The 20,391-nt window shown below is 33.6% G+C and overlaps 1 protein-coding gene across 1 annotated transcript in view; it reads left to right on the top strand.

The window, feature by feature from the left end:
* The window catches only part of Cds (CDP-diacylglycerol synthase), a 48,048-nt gene extending 32,741 nt beyond the window's left edge, over nucleotides 1-15,307 (top strand). Inside the window, exons 5-9 of the mRNA XM_067789358.1 lie at nucleotides 52-244; nucleotides 3,001-3,296; nucleotides 3,364-3,495; nucleotides 5,511-5,645; nucleotides 8,554-15,307. Of these exons, the coding sequence (XP_067645459.1) occupies nucleotides 52-244; nucleotides 3,001-3,296; nucleotides 3,364-3,495; nucleotides 5,511-5,645; nucleotides 8,554-8,634 (837 nt within the window). The 3' untranslated portion in view covers nucleotides 8,635-15,307. The remainder of the gene's footprint in view (nucleotides 1-51; nucleotides 245-3,000; nucleotides 3,297-3,363; nucleotides 3,496-5,510; nucleotides 5,646-8,553) is intronic.
* Nucleotides 15,308-20,391: the final 5,084 nt, after the last annotated feature.

The following is a 20,391-nucleotide window of genomic DNA, read 5'->3' as shown; positions in this document are numbered from 1 at the left end:
CATTTGATATCTACATAACAATCATCAATGAACAATACTTTAATACAACAGGAATATTTAAAGTTTTTGGTAACTTATCATCGCTTCCTGTCCTTTGCGTTATATTGCATTGGGTTTGTTTGGTTTGTGCTGTCTCTGGTGAAAAAGTATTATATGAAGCAGTTCAGTTTGTTCGCTTGGACTCATGTCTCGTTGCTGATCGTGGTTACACAGAGTTATTTAATAATACAAAATATTTTTGAAGGTGCGTTGATATATATTTTTAATTTTTTTTTTAGATGTTTTTTATGTTAGAACAAAATTCCTTAAGAACTGAAAATTTTAAAATTCAATATAAAAAATGAATGTTGATCCCTATCTATGTACATATATGTATATTAGACTGGGTTGGTCCCCATACATATAAAAAATTGCAAATGTCCGCCCCTGAATTTAAAGATTATGTTGAGAGGTTATCGGAAAAATTTTTTAAATTTTTTTTGTATCCTTCGAAATACAGCCGAAAAGGTTTTTTCGGTGTAACTTGGTTATTTGGCGTCCGATTTTTAAAATTGATATGTCATTATTTTGGCCTTGAGAAGCTTCACTTTTCTTTGTAATGGCCTTTTAAGTTATGAAGTCGTTTTCACATGATTAGGTCAGCTAACAAAATTGGCTTTTCGGCTGTATTTCGAAGGATACAAAAAATAAAAAAAATTCTTTCCGAAACCCTCAACATAATCTTTAAATTTAGGGGTGGACATTAGCAACTTTTATTTTCGACCCAGTCTAATGTATATGTATAAACAACTTACGAATTTTCTAATGGGACTTCAAGGCAACTGACAGGGTTGGACCAGCCGGGGTTGATAAGTAAGAGTTTAACCAGCTCGAAGTTGAGCGAGAGTGACTCACCCTTCGCAACAATTAGAAATACCAAAGATCCTGATTTTTCACACAATCACATAGCATGACCTATTCAGATTGCCCGCTGTCATTTTATTGAGCTACGGCGATGGTCGAGCAAAGCTGCCGACATAAATGCGCAAATTTCATAAATCTTCAAAATAATATTTTTCTAGAATACTTTATGTGCCATCTTAATCGTCTACTTAGTCTTATAGTCATCCTTTCAGTTTTAAAGCTGGTTCCCATAAACTCAAAGTCCTTCATAGTTTCAAATTCTTAACTGTAAACAGTATCGTGGCTGCCAACCGTTTCGGATTCTTTTTCGCCACTTTATTTAGTTCAGACAAAACAAAAATTAAGGCACTATTCCATGCTCATATAAAACATATAATTTTTTTTTAAATTTCGATATCGAAAATCATTCGATTTCGCCTATTATCAATACCAATCCATACTGTGTCCAGATAAGCCAGTATATCCAATTTCGTAAAGACATCGTAATTTTTACTCAAGGTATCGCTTATCGGATGGACGGACGTGGCTCAATCAAAATCTTCCAATGCTGATAATTTTAATATAGGGTAATCTTGATTTCTTTATGCCATCAAGTGCTGCCGTTTTCCAACCAAAGTAATATTACTCTCGTTTACAGAACACGCTGGTTATAAAAAAAGGCAGACCATGTCTAGATTTTTTTATTTTTTATTTTTTATTTGTTTAACACAATAGGACGTTTCGTGAATGCTCGAAAACCTCTTCGAAAGCCAATATCTTTGCTTTGTAGTGTAACTTCAAGAAGTGGAGAAATAACTTTTAACCTTTCAAATAAACGGGTTTGTTGTAATTGTAAGTAATCGCAATAAAACCAGTTTATGATAAGAGTCTAGAATTAAAAGACAAAGTTAGATATAACAAGTAAAGGTGTCTCAGTTCGGGTGTAACCGAACATTATATACTCAGCGTGAGCTTCAATTGTACATTTCAATTCAGATAAATAACTTTTCTACATAACACGTGGCACCGCCCGTTAAAACAAAAAAATGCCTCCTCATTTCCTCTTACATAAAACTTGATAAGTGAAATATCATTGATTCAAAACTATTTTTTGCTAGATTATAGCTTATTATTCTAGTCTACGACCCTTTTAAACTTGCTTTATATCAAAGTTGCCGTCGTCGTTTCTGTTATAAGGAAAATATGTGTACACAATTTCATTACGATATGTTAATTTTTCTTCGAGGTATGGCTCCCGAAATATAGAATATTGCTTAGTCATAAAAGGGGCGGTACCACGCCCATTTTTAAAAATTGGAAGTTTTTCCTATTTATTTTATAAATCCACTTGGGAAATGAAATACAATTGACATAAAGCTCTTTTTTGCAAAGATATGGCTTATTTTATTCGTCCACGACCCTTTTAACAATCTTTTATATAAAAGTGGGCGTGGTCCTTAACCGATTTCGTTAATTTTTCTTCAAAGCATTCCTTATAGTAAAGGCAACTTCTCTGCCGAATTTTGTTACGACAGGTTTAACGATTTTTGATTTATGGTTAATAATATTTGTAAAATTGATTTTATCACAAGTGGGCGGCGCCACGCCCATTTTAAAAAATTTTCAACATTCCAGGTGTATTATTTACTAAATAATCAGCTTTTTGTGTTTTCCAAAATGTTATATATATAAAAAGTGGGCGTGGTTATCATCCGATTTCGCACATTTTCAATACCAATCTATTCTGGGTCCAGATAAGCTTGTGTACCAAATTTGGTGCAGATATCTCAATATTTACTCAAGTTATCGCGTTAACAGACAGACGGACGGACGGACGGACATGGCTCAATCAGATTTTTTTTCGATACTGATGATTTTGATATATGGAAGTCCATATATATCTCGATTCATTTATACCTGTACAACCAACCGTTATCCAATCAAAGTTATAATTCCCTGTGTACAAGTACAGCGGGCATAAAAAAAATTTTAACTGCTTAGGAATTGTAAAAGTAATAAATTGCTTTGAAATGCAAATGAAGGAAATTACTACTTTCTTAATTCCTTACTTAAACTATTCATATGAAAAGGCAATATTAATTTTTTTAATCATTTTAGGACTTATTTGGTTTATAGTTCCGGTGTCGATGATTGTATGTAACGATGTTATGGCATACATGTTTGGCTTCTTCTTCGGACGTACTCCACTAATTAAACTAAGCCCAAAGAAAACATGGGAAGGTTTTATTGGTGGTGGTTTTGCTACAGTAATTTTTGGAATTCTCTTTTCCTATTTCCTTTGCCATTATCAATACTTTGTATGTCCTATATTATATTCGGAGGAATTGGGACGCATGACAATGGCTTGTCAGCCAAGTTATTTATTCACAAAGCAAGATTACAGCCTACGTATGGTAAGTTTATAATCAAAGTTATATTTACAGAATACCAATTCTACTAAAATATTTTCTACACTTATAGTTTGGTATTGGTAAATCTATAAGTATGTATCCATTTGTTTGGCACTCAGTTGCATTGAGCTTATTCAGTTCGATTATTGGACCATTTGGTGGTTTCTTCGCCTCAGGATTCAAACGTGCTTTCAAAATAAAGGTAGATACACACAAATAATGGGTCGGTTATTGATTCGAGTTTCCTTGGAAACTGGAATTAACATTTTTGGCCTTACCGATATGTTGCCAATGTTTGTTTAGAAATAGCTTTTAAGAAATTGGGGTTGTTATTGTATTAAGGATCGAGCCCGCACATCTCGGGAACATTAAACCTTTTAGGCCATATGCCAGAGCCTCCCCTGGCTAAATATGTGTATGATACATTCATTTTTGTATCAGGATTCCCTTCGTGTAGGTGAGATTGACAATTGGGTTGTGGAAGCTCTGAAGCTATAAAACTTTGTATTGCGCTTTTCAACTCCTTGAATCACAAGAAATTGGGGTTGATGCTTTTTGGTAATTTTTGAATGATTTTCGAACAATATTTTTATTCGAGATATCTGTATGCATTCGGATGGTATGAAAGTTAAAACGCTGTCCTTCAATCCAATTCATGGAAAATTTAAAGAGTGCACATGTGAAAAGATAAGCCCATGTACAAAATTTTTACTGCATAGTGTCGAGTATAAAAAAAAAACGATTTAGTCACGTTCAATCACCGAATAACAATCACCCGAAAGAAAATTATGTGATTTTGAATTAATAATCGGAGTATTCATGTGACCCTGATTATCACCTTATCTGCTTAGTCGTTATACTTTTTACACAGTTAAAAAAATACAAGGCGCGATACAGCTCCGAAGAAATTTGGGGCGAGCTTCTGTCCAAATTTGAGTCGTAATACTTGTTTTCCTATAAATTGGTGGAACGGGACCTACATGTTTTATGTCATCTCCGAACGGCATCTGCAAGGCTACTTTTCATTGCAGAAACCACGAGCTGACGTAAATATCCAGAATGTTTATAAGTTTAAAACATTGTGGGATCGTGCTCTCTCGTGCTTTCGGAAAAAGAAAGAAAAACTTTCTTCTAATTGAAACTTGTCTTAAATTTTTATGTTGCTGGGCCCGGGGCTTCAACCCAGGATCTTCGGTGTGGTAGGCGGATCACGCAACCACCACACCTCGGCGGTCGCATACAAATATAAAATTCCAGCAACTTTATTAATGGCATAATGGATTGCGAAACGAATTTCTTGTTTGAATACGCCTAAAGTATGCTATGCGAATATGTGACAGATACATATATGGGCAAATATTTGGATTGCAAAAAAATTTGTTAAAGAGCGACCTAGTTTTCTTAGGTCTACTTGCAGAACGGCAAATTACTTTTTTAACGCAAAGTTAATTCAAAAATTTGTCAAAAATGTATGAGTTTAACCCCTTAGGAAAAGTAATTCTGCCCCTTTCGAGGTGGGTCTTGGACGTATTTGAAAAAGCATTCGCTTATTAAGGCCTATATTCTGGTTTTCGGTCACTTACAATTGTTATAGTTTTGTTTTCATTGAAACATTATAAATTGTAGGAAAATATGGATTTTTTTATTACAATTGTCGGTCACCGGAAGCCAACGTATTTTGTTGGACAACTTAAGCAATCCACAAGTTCTCCTATTCGTCTTATGTGCTTTGCTTTAATCGAATTTTATATTGGAACCTATGGAAACAACTCAAAACTAAAATTTTTACATGAATACGACACTCTTGTGAATTGCCCAAATGTAGTGACTATTTTAAAACAGATCAAAATTTAAGAAAAACAGTTCTATAGATATGGCTATTAGACTGGGTCGATTTATTAACCGATATCGCGCCACCGATTTTTCGATAGGATTTGGGCTCAGGAAAAAAAAATTCCAATACGCATACCCAAAAAAATAATTTTCGAGGCTGCGAAGTTTTCTTTTTTGTTGGTTTTTTTTATGACCTACTAAAAAAATAATAATAAAATAAAATAAAATAAAAATCAAAAAAAAAAAAATAAAAAATTTCGCAGGCTATACTTATTTCGTTAACAAACTATTTTGGAAACTTCGTTGAGCTATATAATCGACCCATAGTTTGTTACTTTTTTATTTAAATTTGCTAATGAATTTCTATAAATTGTACTTGTTTAGGACTTTGGCGACATGATACCTGGACATGGTGGAATAATGGATCGCTTTGACTGTCAATTCTTGATGGCAACTTTTGTGAATGTCTACATTTCTAGCTTTATTAGAACTCCTGCACCATCGAAGATATTAACACAGGTTTTTACGCATCCTCTTTCTTTAATGCAATTTACATTCAGCGCAATTCTAAATATTCTCTGGGAATTTTGTTCTCGCGGATTTTTTTTATTCCCGCGGTAAAATTCCTCCAATTCTTTTCTCCTAGAGAGAACAATAATTGGAGTATAGGAATTTCGAATTTTCGAAGTCAGCTGTTTTGTCAATTGAAATTTCGTTGCCCATTTATTTTGTTTTGCTTTGACTTAAAATAAAGAATGTTGTGGTAGAATGTACATACTTATTTTAGTACAAATTTGTACAAATAGGTGTTCTTTCTTAAAAGAACCAATTTCCTTTAACTATTTTGATGCATTCCCTTTAATTTAACAAGTGAAAAAACTCCTATGAAATGACAGAGAAATCTCCCTCTCCCTCACATTCATAATACCTACTTTTCTCCTATAACCGGTTTCCGCTTTTTCGAACATTGTTCAGAATAGGAGGAAAGGGAGAAGTGAAGAAACTCCCTAGGAATTTTTATTTAGAATTGGGCTGATTATGATTAGAAGAAATGTTGATAAAATATTGGTTATTTTTGCGGGTGGATAAATATTCATGAGAAACAATTAGAGATAAAAACACCACATATTTAGTAGTTGGTTTGAATGAAATTTCGGAAGAAAAAATTTTTTTTGAATATAGCCATCTGGATTCCCGATAAAATGTGAAAATTTAACTGGGGCGAAAAGCATTTTAAATTAATCCAACGCAACCTATTTACATTTTTATGCTAACATATGCAGCGAAGAGTTCTAATTCTGTCCCCTCACAATGCTTTCAACTAACACTAGTCGCTCTCTTTGATTGATGGATAATTTTAATGACTGCAAACTGTTCCGCTCTGCATCCGATCTGCTCCCGTTGGGGGTAGTCATTAAATCTGTAGTGCTTGCTTGTCGCTTTACGTGCCTACCTGCCATATTCGCTGCAGGGTTATGATAGGTTTAACACTGTTCGGTCAATAAAAACCTCAAATGGACTGAATTTTTCCATTGTGCTAACAAAATTTGTTTGACGACCAATCGGAAATTCCCAATCAATCAATCAGAACCTATGATATACACGAACTCGGCCTTCTTTGCAAATACATGTTCACGTTCTCTAGGAGCCAACTTTATTGCTGGCTCCAGATTTTATAGCTCTGTCGCCACTAGTACCTGGATCCTGGAGCTCGCAGTCGCAAAACACGATCCCAAAACGTGTTCACCTTTTACTTTGATCAGGCCGCACCTCCCATATGAGCCGTCGGTGTCGAGGCCTAATTTATAAGCAAATCTCTCTTGAGTGAAATTAGCAACTTTGCGAGTGTGATATGGTAAGACTTGCTCATGATCTTACGAGATTTCAAAGCCCGTGCTTCAATCCATGCCCTACCTTATATCTGCTTTGGATCGGGAACGCTGTATTGACATCCCATCAGCGAATTCTATGCAATATTTGTTTGCACTTCAGCGCAATTCTGTATGAAGTATTTTGTGAGATTATTGCCTGACTAGCCGTCATACTACAAATATTGTAACGAATTTAGGGAAACTCCTCTTATTTGAAACCTTCTGCTAATGTTCGAATCGCTAAACTGTTAAATAAATAACTCCAATATTCAGTAATGTAAAATGGTCTTTATTAGACTACTTTGAGAGTACTTCACAATAACTCTTACTTCACAACTAATTGCGTGTTTAAATCAAACTGCTTACTGACTACTCAGCTTTCGCTGCTTTTATACTCTCTGTTACCTCGTTCACCCATTTCTCCTAAGGTGTAGTAACTTCGGGAACTTCATGCTTGGTTACCAACCATATATGTACATGTATATTTGTAGTTTATAGCCTCTCGCATAGGCATATGCGTGTGTATATGTGAGTACTACTTCGGCTGATGGTGAGTATCTCTCTGTTGCCTTGTATGTACATGTGTAAATGATGATTGATTTGTTACGTACATATGCGTGGCTGCTTAGTATCGGATTGGGAATGCTAGTATCACTTAGTGATGTTAATATTCGTCACAATATCGAATTTATGTTTTCGAGGGTAATTTCCAAAAACGGTGGCATTACTTTTTGTGTGAGTAACTACTTCGGCTGATGATTACATGTGTGTGTGAGACATATCTCTTTGTCGCCTTCTACATAAGTGTTGCTAGTTTTAATGTGTACACGTACATAAGAGTGGCTAGATAGATGATAGATAGATAATTAATTGAGGATCGCACTGTGACCATTGGTCTATTGTGCCCTCATCTGCTTCACAACACCTCATCCAAGCCGACATCTCTGATGAACCCTAGCAGTTCACCTGGCTTGAGGGATTTGATGTGAGAATGTTCTGGCCATGGTGAGCCCATAAACTTAGCCCTACGTCTTGAGATTGCACCACACTCCAGGAGGATATGGTCCGCCGTCTCCGCTGATCGATCACAAAATCGGCATGTGTTGTTCGATATTATACCCAGCTTTTGCATGTGGCTGTTCGGACTACAGTGTCCTGTAAGAATAGCTGTTAGGGTTCTTAGGTTATATTTCGAGAGGCCTATAAATGCCCTGTATCGAGTTCTGCAGTAACCCCCTAACAGTAGCTTAGATTGTCTCAGGCCTGGCATATTACGCCAGTGTTCTTCCCTCTTTTCTCTTTCTTCTACTAATAGATGCCCCCTAATTTCCAGCGGGCCTACTGGCAGGAACGGCTCATGACCAATAGGTCGTATCGTTGCTGTCTCTCTGGCCAGGCTGTCCGCCTGCTCATTACCCTCGACTCCCCTGTGGCCAGGAACCCAGGCCAACAGTAGAGTGGCTGCTTCATGCTTTTGTTGTTGCGTGATTATTTACTAACAGCTTAGTGATGCTAATATTCGTCATAATATATTTAAATATACATACTTTTTACAGATTTACAATTTGAAACCGGAGCAACAACTACAAATTTACCAATCACTCAAAGAAAGTCTTGGAGACTTAATAACCAACTAGAGATTTTAAGCAAACAAAAATTATTAAATTAAGCTATTATATGATTTAAACTAACTTTAGAGACAAATATTACTTATTTGTTTCTAAACATTTTTAGAAATAATTTGTTTGTTTATTTTTACTCCTAATATCTTAATGCAATTTATTATTGTTGATATAAGTTATTTATATTAGTTTTAACAAAACAAAACAGCGATATTCTCACTGTGCGTTATTGATAATTGTGTGTAAAGTCACAAATAAGGAGTGTGCACGAAAAAATTTTAGTGCTATTATGAATAATGAGTAAGTAAGAGGAGACGTCAAGTAACTACCCGGACAAGAGTTTTATCTAGTAAAATATTATGATACAAAAGATGGAGGTAGTTCCAGTTAGCGTGACGTTAGCCACTTGACTTTTGCGGGGACAATGACAATTTCACCAAAAACAAGCTACCAGATTGAAAAATGTTACGAATTTTTGTAATTTTTATGGATTTCATATTCAGTCCAAACACGCAATCCATCGTAGACTGTTTTTTCGAGATTCGTAACATTCGAATTCGTAACATTGCTATAATGGATTGCGTGATTGGGCTGTTTGTCTTAAATATTTTTCGCGTTTCGTAAATTTTCTCCGTTGGCAAGAACTTGTCGTAAAAAATTTCAAATAAACGTCAAAAGTTTATGTTCCGAGTGAATTCAGTGATGCCACTGTACGAAATTCGGATTTACTTTCGGAGACGTTCGGAAACACGGTCGAATTGCGTGATAGCAATTTCGTAACTTTCCTGAAAAAACAGTCTACGATGGATTGCGTGATTGGGCTGATTAACCTATACGACTAAATTACTTTCATAGTTATTTTAAATGAAAAAAGAAAAAAATTAGCCGCATGCGTTGGAAATATTTTAATACAAAATATCAGTCTAGAAAAGAAGGTTCTTAAACATTTTTTCGGGAATTGCTTTGGTGGAAGAAACATGCAACATCAAAGCAAGGGAATATAGCCTTCATAAGTGTCCGTACGTTTGCTCAGAGCATGTTGACAAAGCATACACGTTTGCCAATTGATTGGCCACCCGCAATTTCTAAAGAGTATAACATACTTAAAAGCAACTTTTATGAAACTGAATGGCGATAAATTGGCTACAAGTCCAATTTTTTTATTTATTGTATAATTCAAGCGTAGCTCTTGACCATTGTTAAACCATTTTTTAGGGAGAACATTTCCCTGTAGCTGTGCAGGTTAGCCACTAGTTATGAGAGTTCTTGTGTCCGTTTAACCAGGGGTTACCTTGGGGCAAGCCCAACCTATACACATTCTGTGCCCTTTTAGTATTGACATGGATGTGGCGTCCCACAAACGTAACAAATTAAACACCTACGACTCACTGCAGACTTTGGAGGTACACTTTTTCTCAACATGCCTTGAGAAATATCCACTGTAGAGGCGTGATAAAAGGGACATGCTAGAACAACAGGATTTTTCGTATATTTTTTTCTGTCTAAGGGTCAAGCTACCATAAAGATATGAGTCATTAATTAATGTATGAGTCATTATCCACTATTTTTCAATTCACAATTTCGCCTTAAACAGTAACGGTATGGCAACGCTTCTAGCAAAACAACAAACATTATGAAACTTCAAAAATCCTCATATACGTCAAAAAATGTTGAGTGGAACTACCTTCTTTTTTATACCATGGTAAAATATAAGGAAAAAAAGCCGAGAGGTACCGTGAGTACAGCTACTCAAATTTTGTTATGAAAATATTTATCTGGCAGGCAAAAAAAAAAAACCTCACGAGTTTCTGAAGCTATTCTTTTTGAGAATTCGTAGCTCATAACCGATTCTACATTAATATTGTGTTAAAAAATGCAATATAGAGGGTATAAATTTTTTCGTTTACATTCCTTACTTTGCATAGATATTTTTAAATAGACGAAATAATAGAGAAAATTTATATTCATAAATTTGATGGCGACCATTGCTAACCATTTATTTACTATAAAGCTATTTTAATATTCCATTACAAGAACAAATAGATGGCTTGAAACTTTAATATGTACGTATGTTATTTACATAATTTCAGTGAAAGAACAAATACCGCGTGAAACTTGAAAGAAAGATACTTGCATTATAAAACAAATTCCGATCAAGTACTTTCATCGACGATGTGTATATAGGTGCATACATATGTACATACATACGGTTACTCACAAAAGTAAGTACACACTTGGTTTATGCTGAAAAAACTCACATGCAGTGGCTCACAGCTTAATTGATAATTTTCATCTAAAATATCGCAAATTCCCTAACAGAAACCACATTCAAAAATTTCTAGAAAAGCTTTCAGTATGCAGTTTTATAGCCCAAAAAATTTTAGTATAATAATGTGCATGTTAGAAATAGCTCAACATTTTTCCTCAATTTTCAGAATTTTTTTCGGCGAGGGTGTTGAGCAATTTCCCACAACATCGCATGGACAAAAATGCATTTTGTATGTGGGAAATTGCTCAACACCCTCGCCGAAAAAAATTCTGAAAATTCAGGAAAAATTTTGAGCTATTTCTAACTCGCACATTATTGCACTAAAATTTATTGGGCTACAAAACTGCATACTCAAAAATTTTCTAGAAATTCTGAAAAAAAAATTAGAAAATTCTGATGGTCATTTTTGAAATTTTGGTTAATTCTTCTTACCTTTGAATAACTTTTGGCATTTTTTTTAATGTGTTTTCTGTTAGGGAATGTACGATATTTGAGATGAAAATTATCAATTAAGCTGTGAGCCACTGCATTTGAGTTTTCTTCAGCATAAACCAAGTATGTACTTACTTTTGTGAGTAACTGTATATTCAGAAGCAGTTATTTTACTGTGCTCCAAATACAAGCAAGTGAAATGAGTATTAGGTTCCCCCTTTTCTTAATATAAAATACTGCAAATGTATGTAAAGAATATTTAAAAAAACCGATTTTTTCCAAATTTCATGTCTGACAGAAGTGGAGTTTCTTAAACTCATCGCATGATGTTTTCATCAAAATTTAGTTATTATATTGATTCCATCGGCAAGTAGAACATTAAATTCCATAACATCTTTAAAAGAAAGAAAAGAAGTAAGTGGCTCATTTCCAGTGTTGAAACGTGCAATGCTTTATAAACGGAGAGTATTCATTTTTAATTCCCTTTAAGTAACTTATAGCGTTTTCTTCTCTGGCTATAGTGTTACGCTTTTTGTACACCGCACAAGGGTTGTTGTTCTATTCTAAAAAACAGGCAACGCCTTTACGGGGTATTTCGTTCTTTTATGAAAATGGTTGCCTGCTCGCAACGCAAAAGCGTTACACTTTTACCCTGTATAAAATGGCGGTGTGGCAGTGCAACTCTGTGAAAATCTCAATTCGCTCTTGAGTTCCACATATACTCTGTTAGTATGAGTGCATAAATCACCTACCCAGATTGAACATTCACGAGTTCAAAATTGCTTCGTTCTGCGTATCTACGTCACAGTTGACTGTTTGAGCGAATGAAAGAAAGAGCGAAAAAACAAGAGCTAAAGGAAAATGACGTAAGAATTGCCCATAAAAAAGAGATGATCTAATGTTTACATGCGCAATGCGCAATCTTCTTGTGTAATTTGTGATATGAGTGAATATGGTGAGATGAAATGTTCTTTGTATGCACAATAAATGATGACAATTTTCTGGGGTAGGAGTAACACTATTAAGGCGTTACCATTTACTTAGGCAACAATTTATTTCAGAAAAGAAAACGCTATTAGACACCTTTCTTCGCGTTCACTTTTGTGTTTTCTATTTGCTTTCACACTTGAAAATTGTCCTTCAACGTTAATATGAAGCAAAAAACGGGTAAAGAGAGATTCCAAACTAATCGGAATAACATGAGCCCAGAGAAATGCTTCCCTTCCTGTCTCCTAACATTTGATCCACGCGCAAATTATTTTTGATGCAATTCGGTTTGAGAGCGATGAACTGCTATTGATCTACATAGCCGCATAAAAGGAGCAGATAGCTGTTTAATGAAGTCGAGAATCGATTGCAAGAGAACTCCCTAACATATTTAAAATTAGAAAATGACTTGCTTATCAACTTTGGTTGTCGCTTTTTGTTTTTCATAACGAGTTTGGTTTTGAAAAAAATCCCATTTATAAGGAATGACCCTTTATACACGGGCATTAAAAAAAATTGTGCAGAAGGTAAATTAACTTGCAATCGGCAAATGATAAATAACAAATGAAAGAAAATTAAGAAAGTTATTCAAGTCGACATAGTAGTACCGCTACAGTGATGGATATTTATGAAATCATTGTTTTTATTTAAATTTAATCGAAGTAGACGGTCATAACTGTCGGCTTATAGCATTCAAATTGTCTTTAAACTAAGAAAAGTTTGAATTGGAATGGAAACATAGAAAAACGAAATGTAATGGCAATCTAGTTGCGGGAGTTATGTATTTAGAATTGGAAAGTATCGGTCTACAAATTAATTAATTTTAGACACGTTGACACTATTTGGATGAAGAAAGTGCAATACTTAGACATAATGATTAATGATGTTGTAATGCATGTAGGAAGTAGCTAAATGATATCAAGTTCGCTACTAAATAAGACAATTGAACAAGAATAGTTTTAATATTTTGCTTTAAGATTTTTTAGCGTAAGAATAGAAGATGTATAGTCAATGCTATAATTAATAAGATATTAGTTTACTAAAAAACCATCAAAGTACATGCATCCACACAATTTAAAATTTAACTAAAATCTACATATCGCACACTAACTACAAAAGAGTTGGTTCTTTCCATAAACCAATTCACAGTACACATCTGTAACTGCCCCTTAAATTTCGTTGTCATTATTTTCTTCTTTAACTGGAAAATTACCGTTATGCCAGTTTTGGTGTTGATTGCATCGCTTGCGCTGGATCAACTAATGAGTACTATTTTTAGTTGCGTCAATATGCTTAAGAACAAGTGAAGTTTTTTTACATAAAGCGTATTATTTTAAATTCTGACTATCTTGTTGCAAAAAAGTTTTAACTTTGTTGTGTATTAATTAAAATTGTGTCTTTTTATACGCAAAGAGTAAGTAAATTTTCCAGTTAAAGGGGCATAATTGGATATAGTACTAAACGTAAAATAAAAATATTTTAGTCAAATAGTCATAATTCAAAATTGCTATATATTTTGTCCGTAAACAAATAATTACAACAAAATTTCGTCAATTCATTTTACAATGAAGGTAAAACTGGATTTCTTTGTAAAACTGTATTTCAGTATAACATTACAGACGTTTTCACATAAACGGTTTTTCTTCTCTCCTGAACATTTACATTTTACAAGTTGTGACTCTTTTTTAGTTAGTGCGCGATATGTATAAATTAAATGATTATGATATGACGTTAACGCCGGTTTCGAAGATTGTATTTTGGAAATCGTTATATACGTATGTATGTCATAAAATATGATAATACCAAAATAAACAAGTTCTGTTAAATAATTGAAAGTCAGACTGGGTGCGATGTTAATAATTTGAAAAAAAAGTTAAAGTTTTTCTTATATATAAATCAATTCATCAACATTGCCATTGCAGATTAGTACCGAGTAACTTTTTTAATGCCCCATTTAAATCATAATCTTCCAAAAATTTAAGAGAAAATAAGCGCTTGCTCTGGTTAAATACAATTTTTGCATGGAACAACGAATTGCATATTAATGCAAGTGAGACGAAAGCGGAATATGCCACGCTTTTATAGTCCGAGGTAGTTATTGCATCGATTAACACACACTCGAAGATTTTAGAACAACAACATAGCCTCTCTAGAACCTGAGGTGTCGGTAATGCTACTAGTACAACCATCTCGGTCTGCGTTGCTATAGCTATTTTCGTTAGCCTGTAATTTTAATCATGAGTTAGCGATAATAAATCATATATATTATTTCTAATTGCTGTTTTATATACGGGTCCCTTTTTCGCTCTTATTTGGAACCCAAATCTATAAATAAAGTTTTGGTTGTAAGGATGGAGATTCGGGCTATTAGCGAGCTTTGGGCAATTTTGATCGTAGTCCTTTTGTTTAGCTATATTTTATTAAAATAATTTGTTAAAAATAAACGATTGTGAGCACACAAAGAAGTCTATTTATACTATGGCACTATTGTGAATATTTGCACTGCATTACCGACAGTTGCTAACACTCGCTAGATGGCAGTGCAAGCCCATGTAAGTTTTTATTGATTGATAGAACATCTGAGTTCTGTTGATATTTGATAAGAGACTTTTATATTTGTTGCGCAAGTTGCGCACGGGTCCGGCTCGTAATCATTATAATGGATAGAAAATATGTTATATACATCGAAACATCGAAATATGAGATTAATATCAAAATCTGTTTTGTATAAGATAAATGTTTATATGGTACATAGATTTGGCGATTAACTTGCAAAAGTTGATTCTAATCGAATATAAAATTCGATTTATATAAAACTTTAATATTAAAGTAATTATTTTTAATATTTTAACGATTTATATATAAAACTTCAAATGTCTAAATAGAGGAACGAAAAACTCAACAAATAACATTGAATTATGAAATGTTGTAAAAAAACTGACTTTCAATTGTTTAGCGTTAAGTTTTTGAGATTAAAAAACATAAAAAAAAAAAAAAAAATATGTATCACTAAAAATTCAAAACAAATTGAATATACCTGAGTATTGTGAAATAAATGTGTAACTTATAAAAAAATACGAAGTTTTTATTCTTTCAGGCTTCTTAAAACGTACATTAATATTTCATATATAATTCTAGTAATAAAAACTAAGCTAAATGTGTATTTTTGAAAGAGCACAACTAGCACATTTCAACAAATATGTTTTTGTTTTTCATACCAATGCTTAATGCAACTTAAATATAAATAATAAATTAAGTGTTTTGAAGTAACATTTTTTTAATAATCTGTTTCTTTTTTTTTAATTTCAGACATGTGCTCCGTTGAAAGTTTGTATTAAATCATGAGCTTAAATATTATTTACATGTTAGAAAATTATAAATTTTTTGGTTTTTATATTTAATTTTGTATTGGAAGAGTTTTACAACAATAGCAAATGCAGGCAGTTGAATTTATTTATAAACTAAAACGGCAGCGTTTAACCTGTATGAGTAAGCTTTTGTTAGGGAACCGTATGGCATATGAGTTTCACTCTAGGAAACAAGTGCAAGACTATATATAAAAGAGAAACATCCCAAAGAAAGGAACAAGAATATAATTGTGAGAAAAGAATGTAAAGGCCTACATTACTTTACCAAGTCAAAACTATTTAGGAAAAATTTAAACATACTTCATAAAATTGCAATTAGTTGTCAGAATAGGGGAAAGGTGTTTTTTCAAAGCGTCTGAATTTCAATTACTTTCCTAAATACAAATTGTCTTGCCTCAATACAATTTATTTTAATTTCGCAAATACAATTTTTAGTTTTCGGAATAAACTAAAACTGCACCAAACATTTAGTCCCGGTCTAAAACAAAATTTAGGCTTGAGTCATATTGAAGGTCAGAGAACTATACATTTATCGAAGGTTGCAGAAGTATTTTTTCGATGCTTGTTGAGCGTAGAATTAACTTATTAATGCCATAAATAATGTCGGTAAACATCCACACAAAAAATATAGTTTTACAACTCAGAATTTTTAAAATCAAAATACGTTTGGAGTGAACATAACTTATGTACGAAGCATAAAGGGCTTATTAAGCTTCTTTAACCCCAACGCCATAGTCGTAACCATACCCTTATCCATAACCATCTCCAATGTGATAGATTGATAAAGTGCTGCTTAGTTTATGGTATGTTGCTGATACTCAAGTAGATAATGTGCGGTGCAGAGAACATTTACATGTTGCGTTTGGTTTGCTAGTAATAATAAAAAATTATCAAAGGACGCGCGACATTGTCAGCTGCTCAAACTTTGCCGAAGAACGTGATATTCTGCCATAAAAAGTAGCACTGCTGCCACAACTGCAGCTCAAACAAACGTTGTATCGGGCAAGTTATGACATGCAAAGCCGTTAGAACATAAAGATATTCAGCCCAATTCTAAATAAAAATTCCATGCGAGTTTTTTCCCTTCTCCCATTCCTCGTATTCTAAATAAAAATTCCTTGGGAGTTTTTTCATTTCTCCCTTTCCTCCTATTCTGAACAATGTTCGGAAAAGCGGAAACCGGTTATGGGAGAAAAGTAGGTATTCAAACCAATTCTAAATATTCTCGCGGATTTTTTTATTCCCGCGGAAAAATTTTTCCTCTTCTTTTCTGCTAGGGAGAACAATAATTGGGGAATAGGAATTTCGAATTTTCGAAGTCAGCTGTTTTGTGAATTGAAATTTCGTTGCGCATTTCTTATTTTGTTTTAAAAAATTGAAAAGTTTAATTATTGTTGCAAATTTGTTTGAAATTAAGAAATAAAATATGAACAATGCTCAGTATTGCATTTCATGTGTTAATCACTGAAATGAGTAATGAATTGGTGCCAAAGCAACATCAACAGAGGATCATAAGAAGAAGAAGATGGCGGGATAACACAAATTCGCTGGAGTTGCCTGTTTTCATTCATCAAAGAAATTTTCTGGCGTCCAAGTCGAGTTGAATTCGTCTTTCGTCATATGCCAAAATCTATTTAAGCCTTCTTAAAAAATACTTTCGCAATTTCTGGATGGCTGCACCAAATATGTATACCAAGAGATATTGTGGTTGTTGTTGTTGTATTAACAGTGAGAATATTGTGGTAGAATGTACATACATATTTTAGCACACACTAGTACAAATAAGTGTTCTTTCTTAAAAGAACCAAATTCCTTTAACTATTTCGATGCATTCCCTATAATTTAACAAATGAAAAAACTCCTAAGTAATGGCAAAGAAATCTCCCTCTCCCTCACATTTATAATCAGCCCAATTCTAAACAAAAATGCCGTGCGAGTTTTTTCCCTTCTTCCATTCCTCGTATTCTAAATAAAAATTCCTTGTGAGTTTTTTCACTTCTCCCTTTCCTCCTATTCTGAACAATGTTCGAAAAAGCGGAAACCGGTTATGGGAGAAAAGTAGGTATTATGAATGTGAGGGAGAGGGAGATTTCTTTGCCATTTCATAGAAGTTTTTTCACTTGTTAAATTAAAGGGAATGCACCAATATAGTTAAAGGAAATTGGTTCTTTTAAGAAAGAACACTTATTTGTACAAATTTGTGCTAAAATATGCATGTACATTCTACCACAATATTCTCACTGTTAATACAACAACAACAACAACCATAATATTCTTTATTTTAAGTAGAAAAGTATAGCATAAGCAACATAAGAGCTCTTGGTATATTTGATGCAGCCATTCAGAAATTGCGCAAGGATTTTTAAGAAGGCTTAAATAGATTTCGGCATATGGCGAAAGGCGAACTCAACTCGACTTGGCCGCCAGAAAATTGCTTTGCTGAATGAAGGCAGGCAACAACCCCAGCGGATTTGTGTTATCCCTCTTCTTCTTATGTTCCTCTGTTGATGTTGCTGTGGCACAAATTCATTACTCATTTCAGTGATTAACACATGAAATGCAATACTGAGCATTGTTTATATTTTATTTCTTAATTTCAAACAAATTCGCAACAATAATTAAACTTTTCTATTTTTTTAACCCTCCGATAGATTGTGGCGTCTGGCCAGAAGAAAAGGCTTTATTTTCGTGAATAACTTTACTGCTACCCACCCGATCATGAAAAGCTTTAGGGACTTTTTTAATTTAGAGGCGGTCTTTATAATAATTCCGAAATTGATATTTTTTCTTTTTATTTAATCTGTTTTTTTTGTACGAAAGTTGATTATGTCACTTTTTAGCGTTGTCGTCTGGCTAGACGAACATATTTTTAAGCCTATAAAACCTCATAGATCGAACTCATTTCAAAATTTATCAATAAAAATTCAAACTTATCACAGTGTGCGCCGAGTTTTCTTCAAAATTTAAATAAAAATTCAAATATTTGTGGATAAAGTTCAAAGTGTAAAATTTCGTCTAGCCAGACGACAACGCTGTGTTGAATTTATTCACCGCTAATCGGAAGGTTAAACAAAATGAGAAATGCGTAACGAAATTTCAATTGACCAAACAGCTGATTTCGAAAATTCGAAATTCCTATTCCCCAATTATTGTTCTCCCTAGGAGAAAAGAATTGGAGGAATTTTTCCGCGGCAATAAAAAATTCGCGAGAACAAAATTCCGAGGGAATATTTAGAATTGGGCTGATTGAATGCGCGAACAAAATTCTAGTAGGACACTTTCACCACACCGCAAACTTAAACACAATTTATGCACACATACAAAATAAAGTGATTGCAGTTTTAGAGAGCAAAGATGAAAATTCTGTACAGATTAGCTGAATAAAAAATGTACAAATAATTGTTAAATAATAAATACCGACAGTGGTAGTTTAACACATTCTGCTGTGGTGAGTGATGAAAGGGTCCTACTACAGCTTTGTGAAGCTTGCTTCACACTATTTTTCGAGCATGCAACTTCTCAACTTTAATTTGTCTCTGTGCTATGCATGTAAAGGTGAATGTATTTCTCTGCGGTAATGTTATACTTAAGTAATGTATTTGATGTGGAATAGCACACAACTCATATTACTTTTTATACGTGAAGAGTAAGACTACAAATGATACATAAATGGAAATTATGAAGCATACTTCATACGTAGTGTATTTTTTTTTTACAATAGTTTGTATGTGTATTTTTTTTATTAAAAACATGTAAAGCAATCCCCATGATTCAATCACAAGAGGTTTGCTCGACTGACACATTTTTTGACAATTGCAGCCATTTTGCTCCCAAATCGAATTGACATCCGTTAACTGTGTTGTTTTTTGCGATTTTTCGAAAAATTTTAGTAGTAAAAATAGGAAGCAATCAGTTTACAAATACCCGATAAGTACTGAACTGCATAATTCCTTAGAAAATTTATTTTAATTTTATGATGAATTTATTAACTATGCCATGCAGTGGCGGATCCAGGGAGGGGGTGGCGATCGCCCCCCGCTCTGATCTGGAACTTATGAAAATTATAAAAGTTGGTTTTGATTACATATAAAATTTTAAAATTTTTAGCTTTTATGTATGTATAATCTATAAGATCGTCCTAATCGCCCACCCCCACCCCCTCACAAGATCTGAAATTCATAATACTTTGGTTGAAATATTTTATGAAATGAATAGTTTAGCTATATATTCATTTCCAATTTCCATTTGTTTCGCTGTGGGTAAAATCAGCAGAAAAATGTACCATTCTGGTATTTGAGGAAAGGATTGCGCACTTTCCTGAAATTGGCAGCCTTGGTCTATTTCATGATCACGGTTGCCACACCACATCTTTTTTCTGAACAAAAATTCCTTTTGAAAAAACAAAAGGAGGATCTGAGAGATAAATTCTAAAAATTCTTACTGAAAGCTAAAAATTTGCACGAAAATTCGCGGAATTTTTCCGAATTTTCTAAAAAGTCTTAAATGTATATTTGGATTGTTGGTGTTATATAATAATACATATTTTTATAAAAGTATCGAAAATAATGAAGGTCGAAGCAAAACTTAGTAAAAACTGGAAAAATCTGAGTGATGATGACTTTTGTAGATGAGTGTAGATATGTATGTATGTGTGTTTGTATGACAAATTTTAAGGTCACTCTGACTTAAAAAGTTGACTTAAATCGCCCTCCCCCC

Source organism: Eurosta solidaginis, chromosome 5 (assembly GCF_040869045.1).
Source record: "Eurosta solidaginis isolate ZX-2024a chromosome 5, ASM4086904v1, whole genome shotgun sequence".
Taxonomy (NCBI): Eukaryota; Metazoa; Arthropoda; class Insecta; order Diptera; family Tephritidae; genus Eurosta; species Eurosta solidaginis.
The sequence above is the reverse complement of the archived record's forward strand: the minus strand, read 5'-3'. Positions and strand labels throughout refer to the sequence as shown.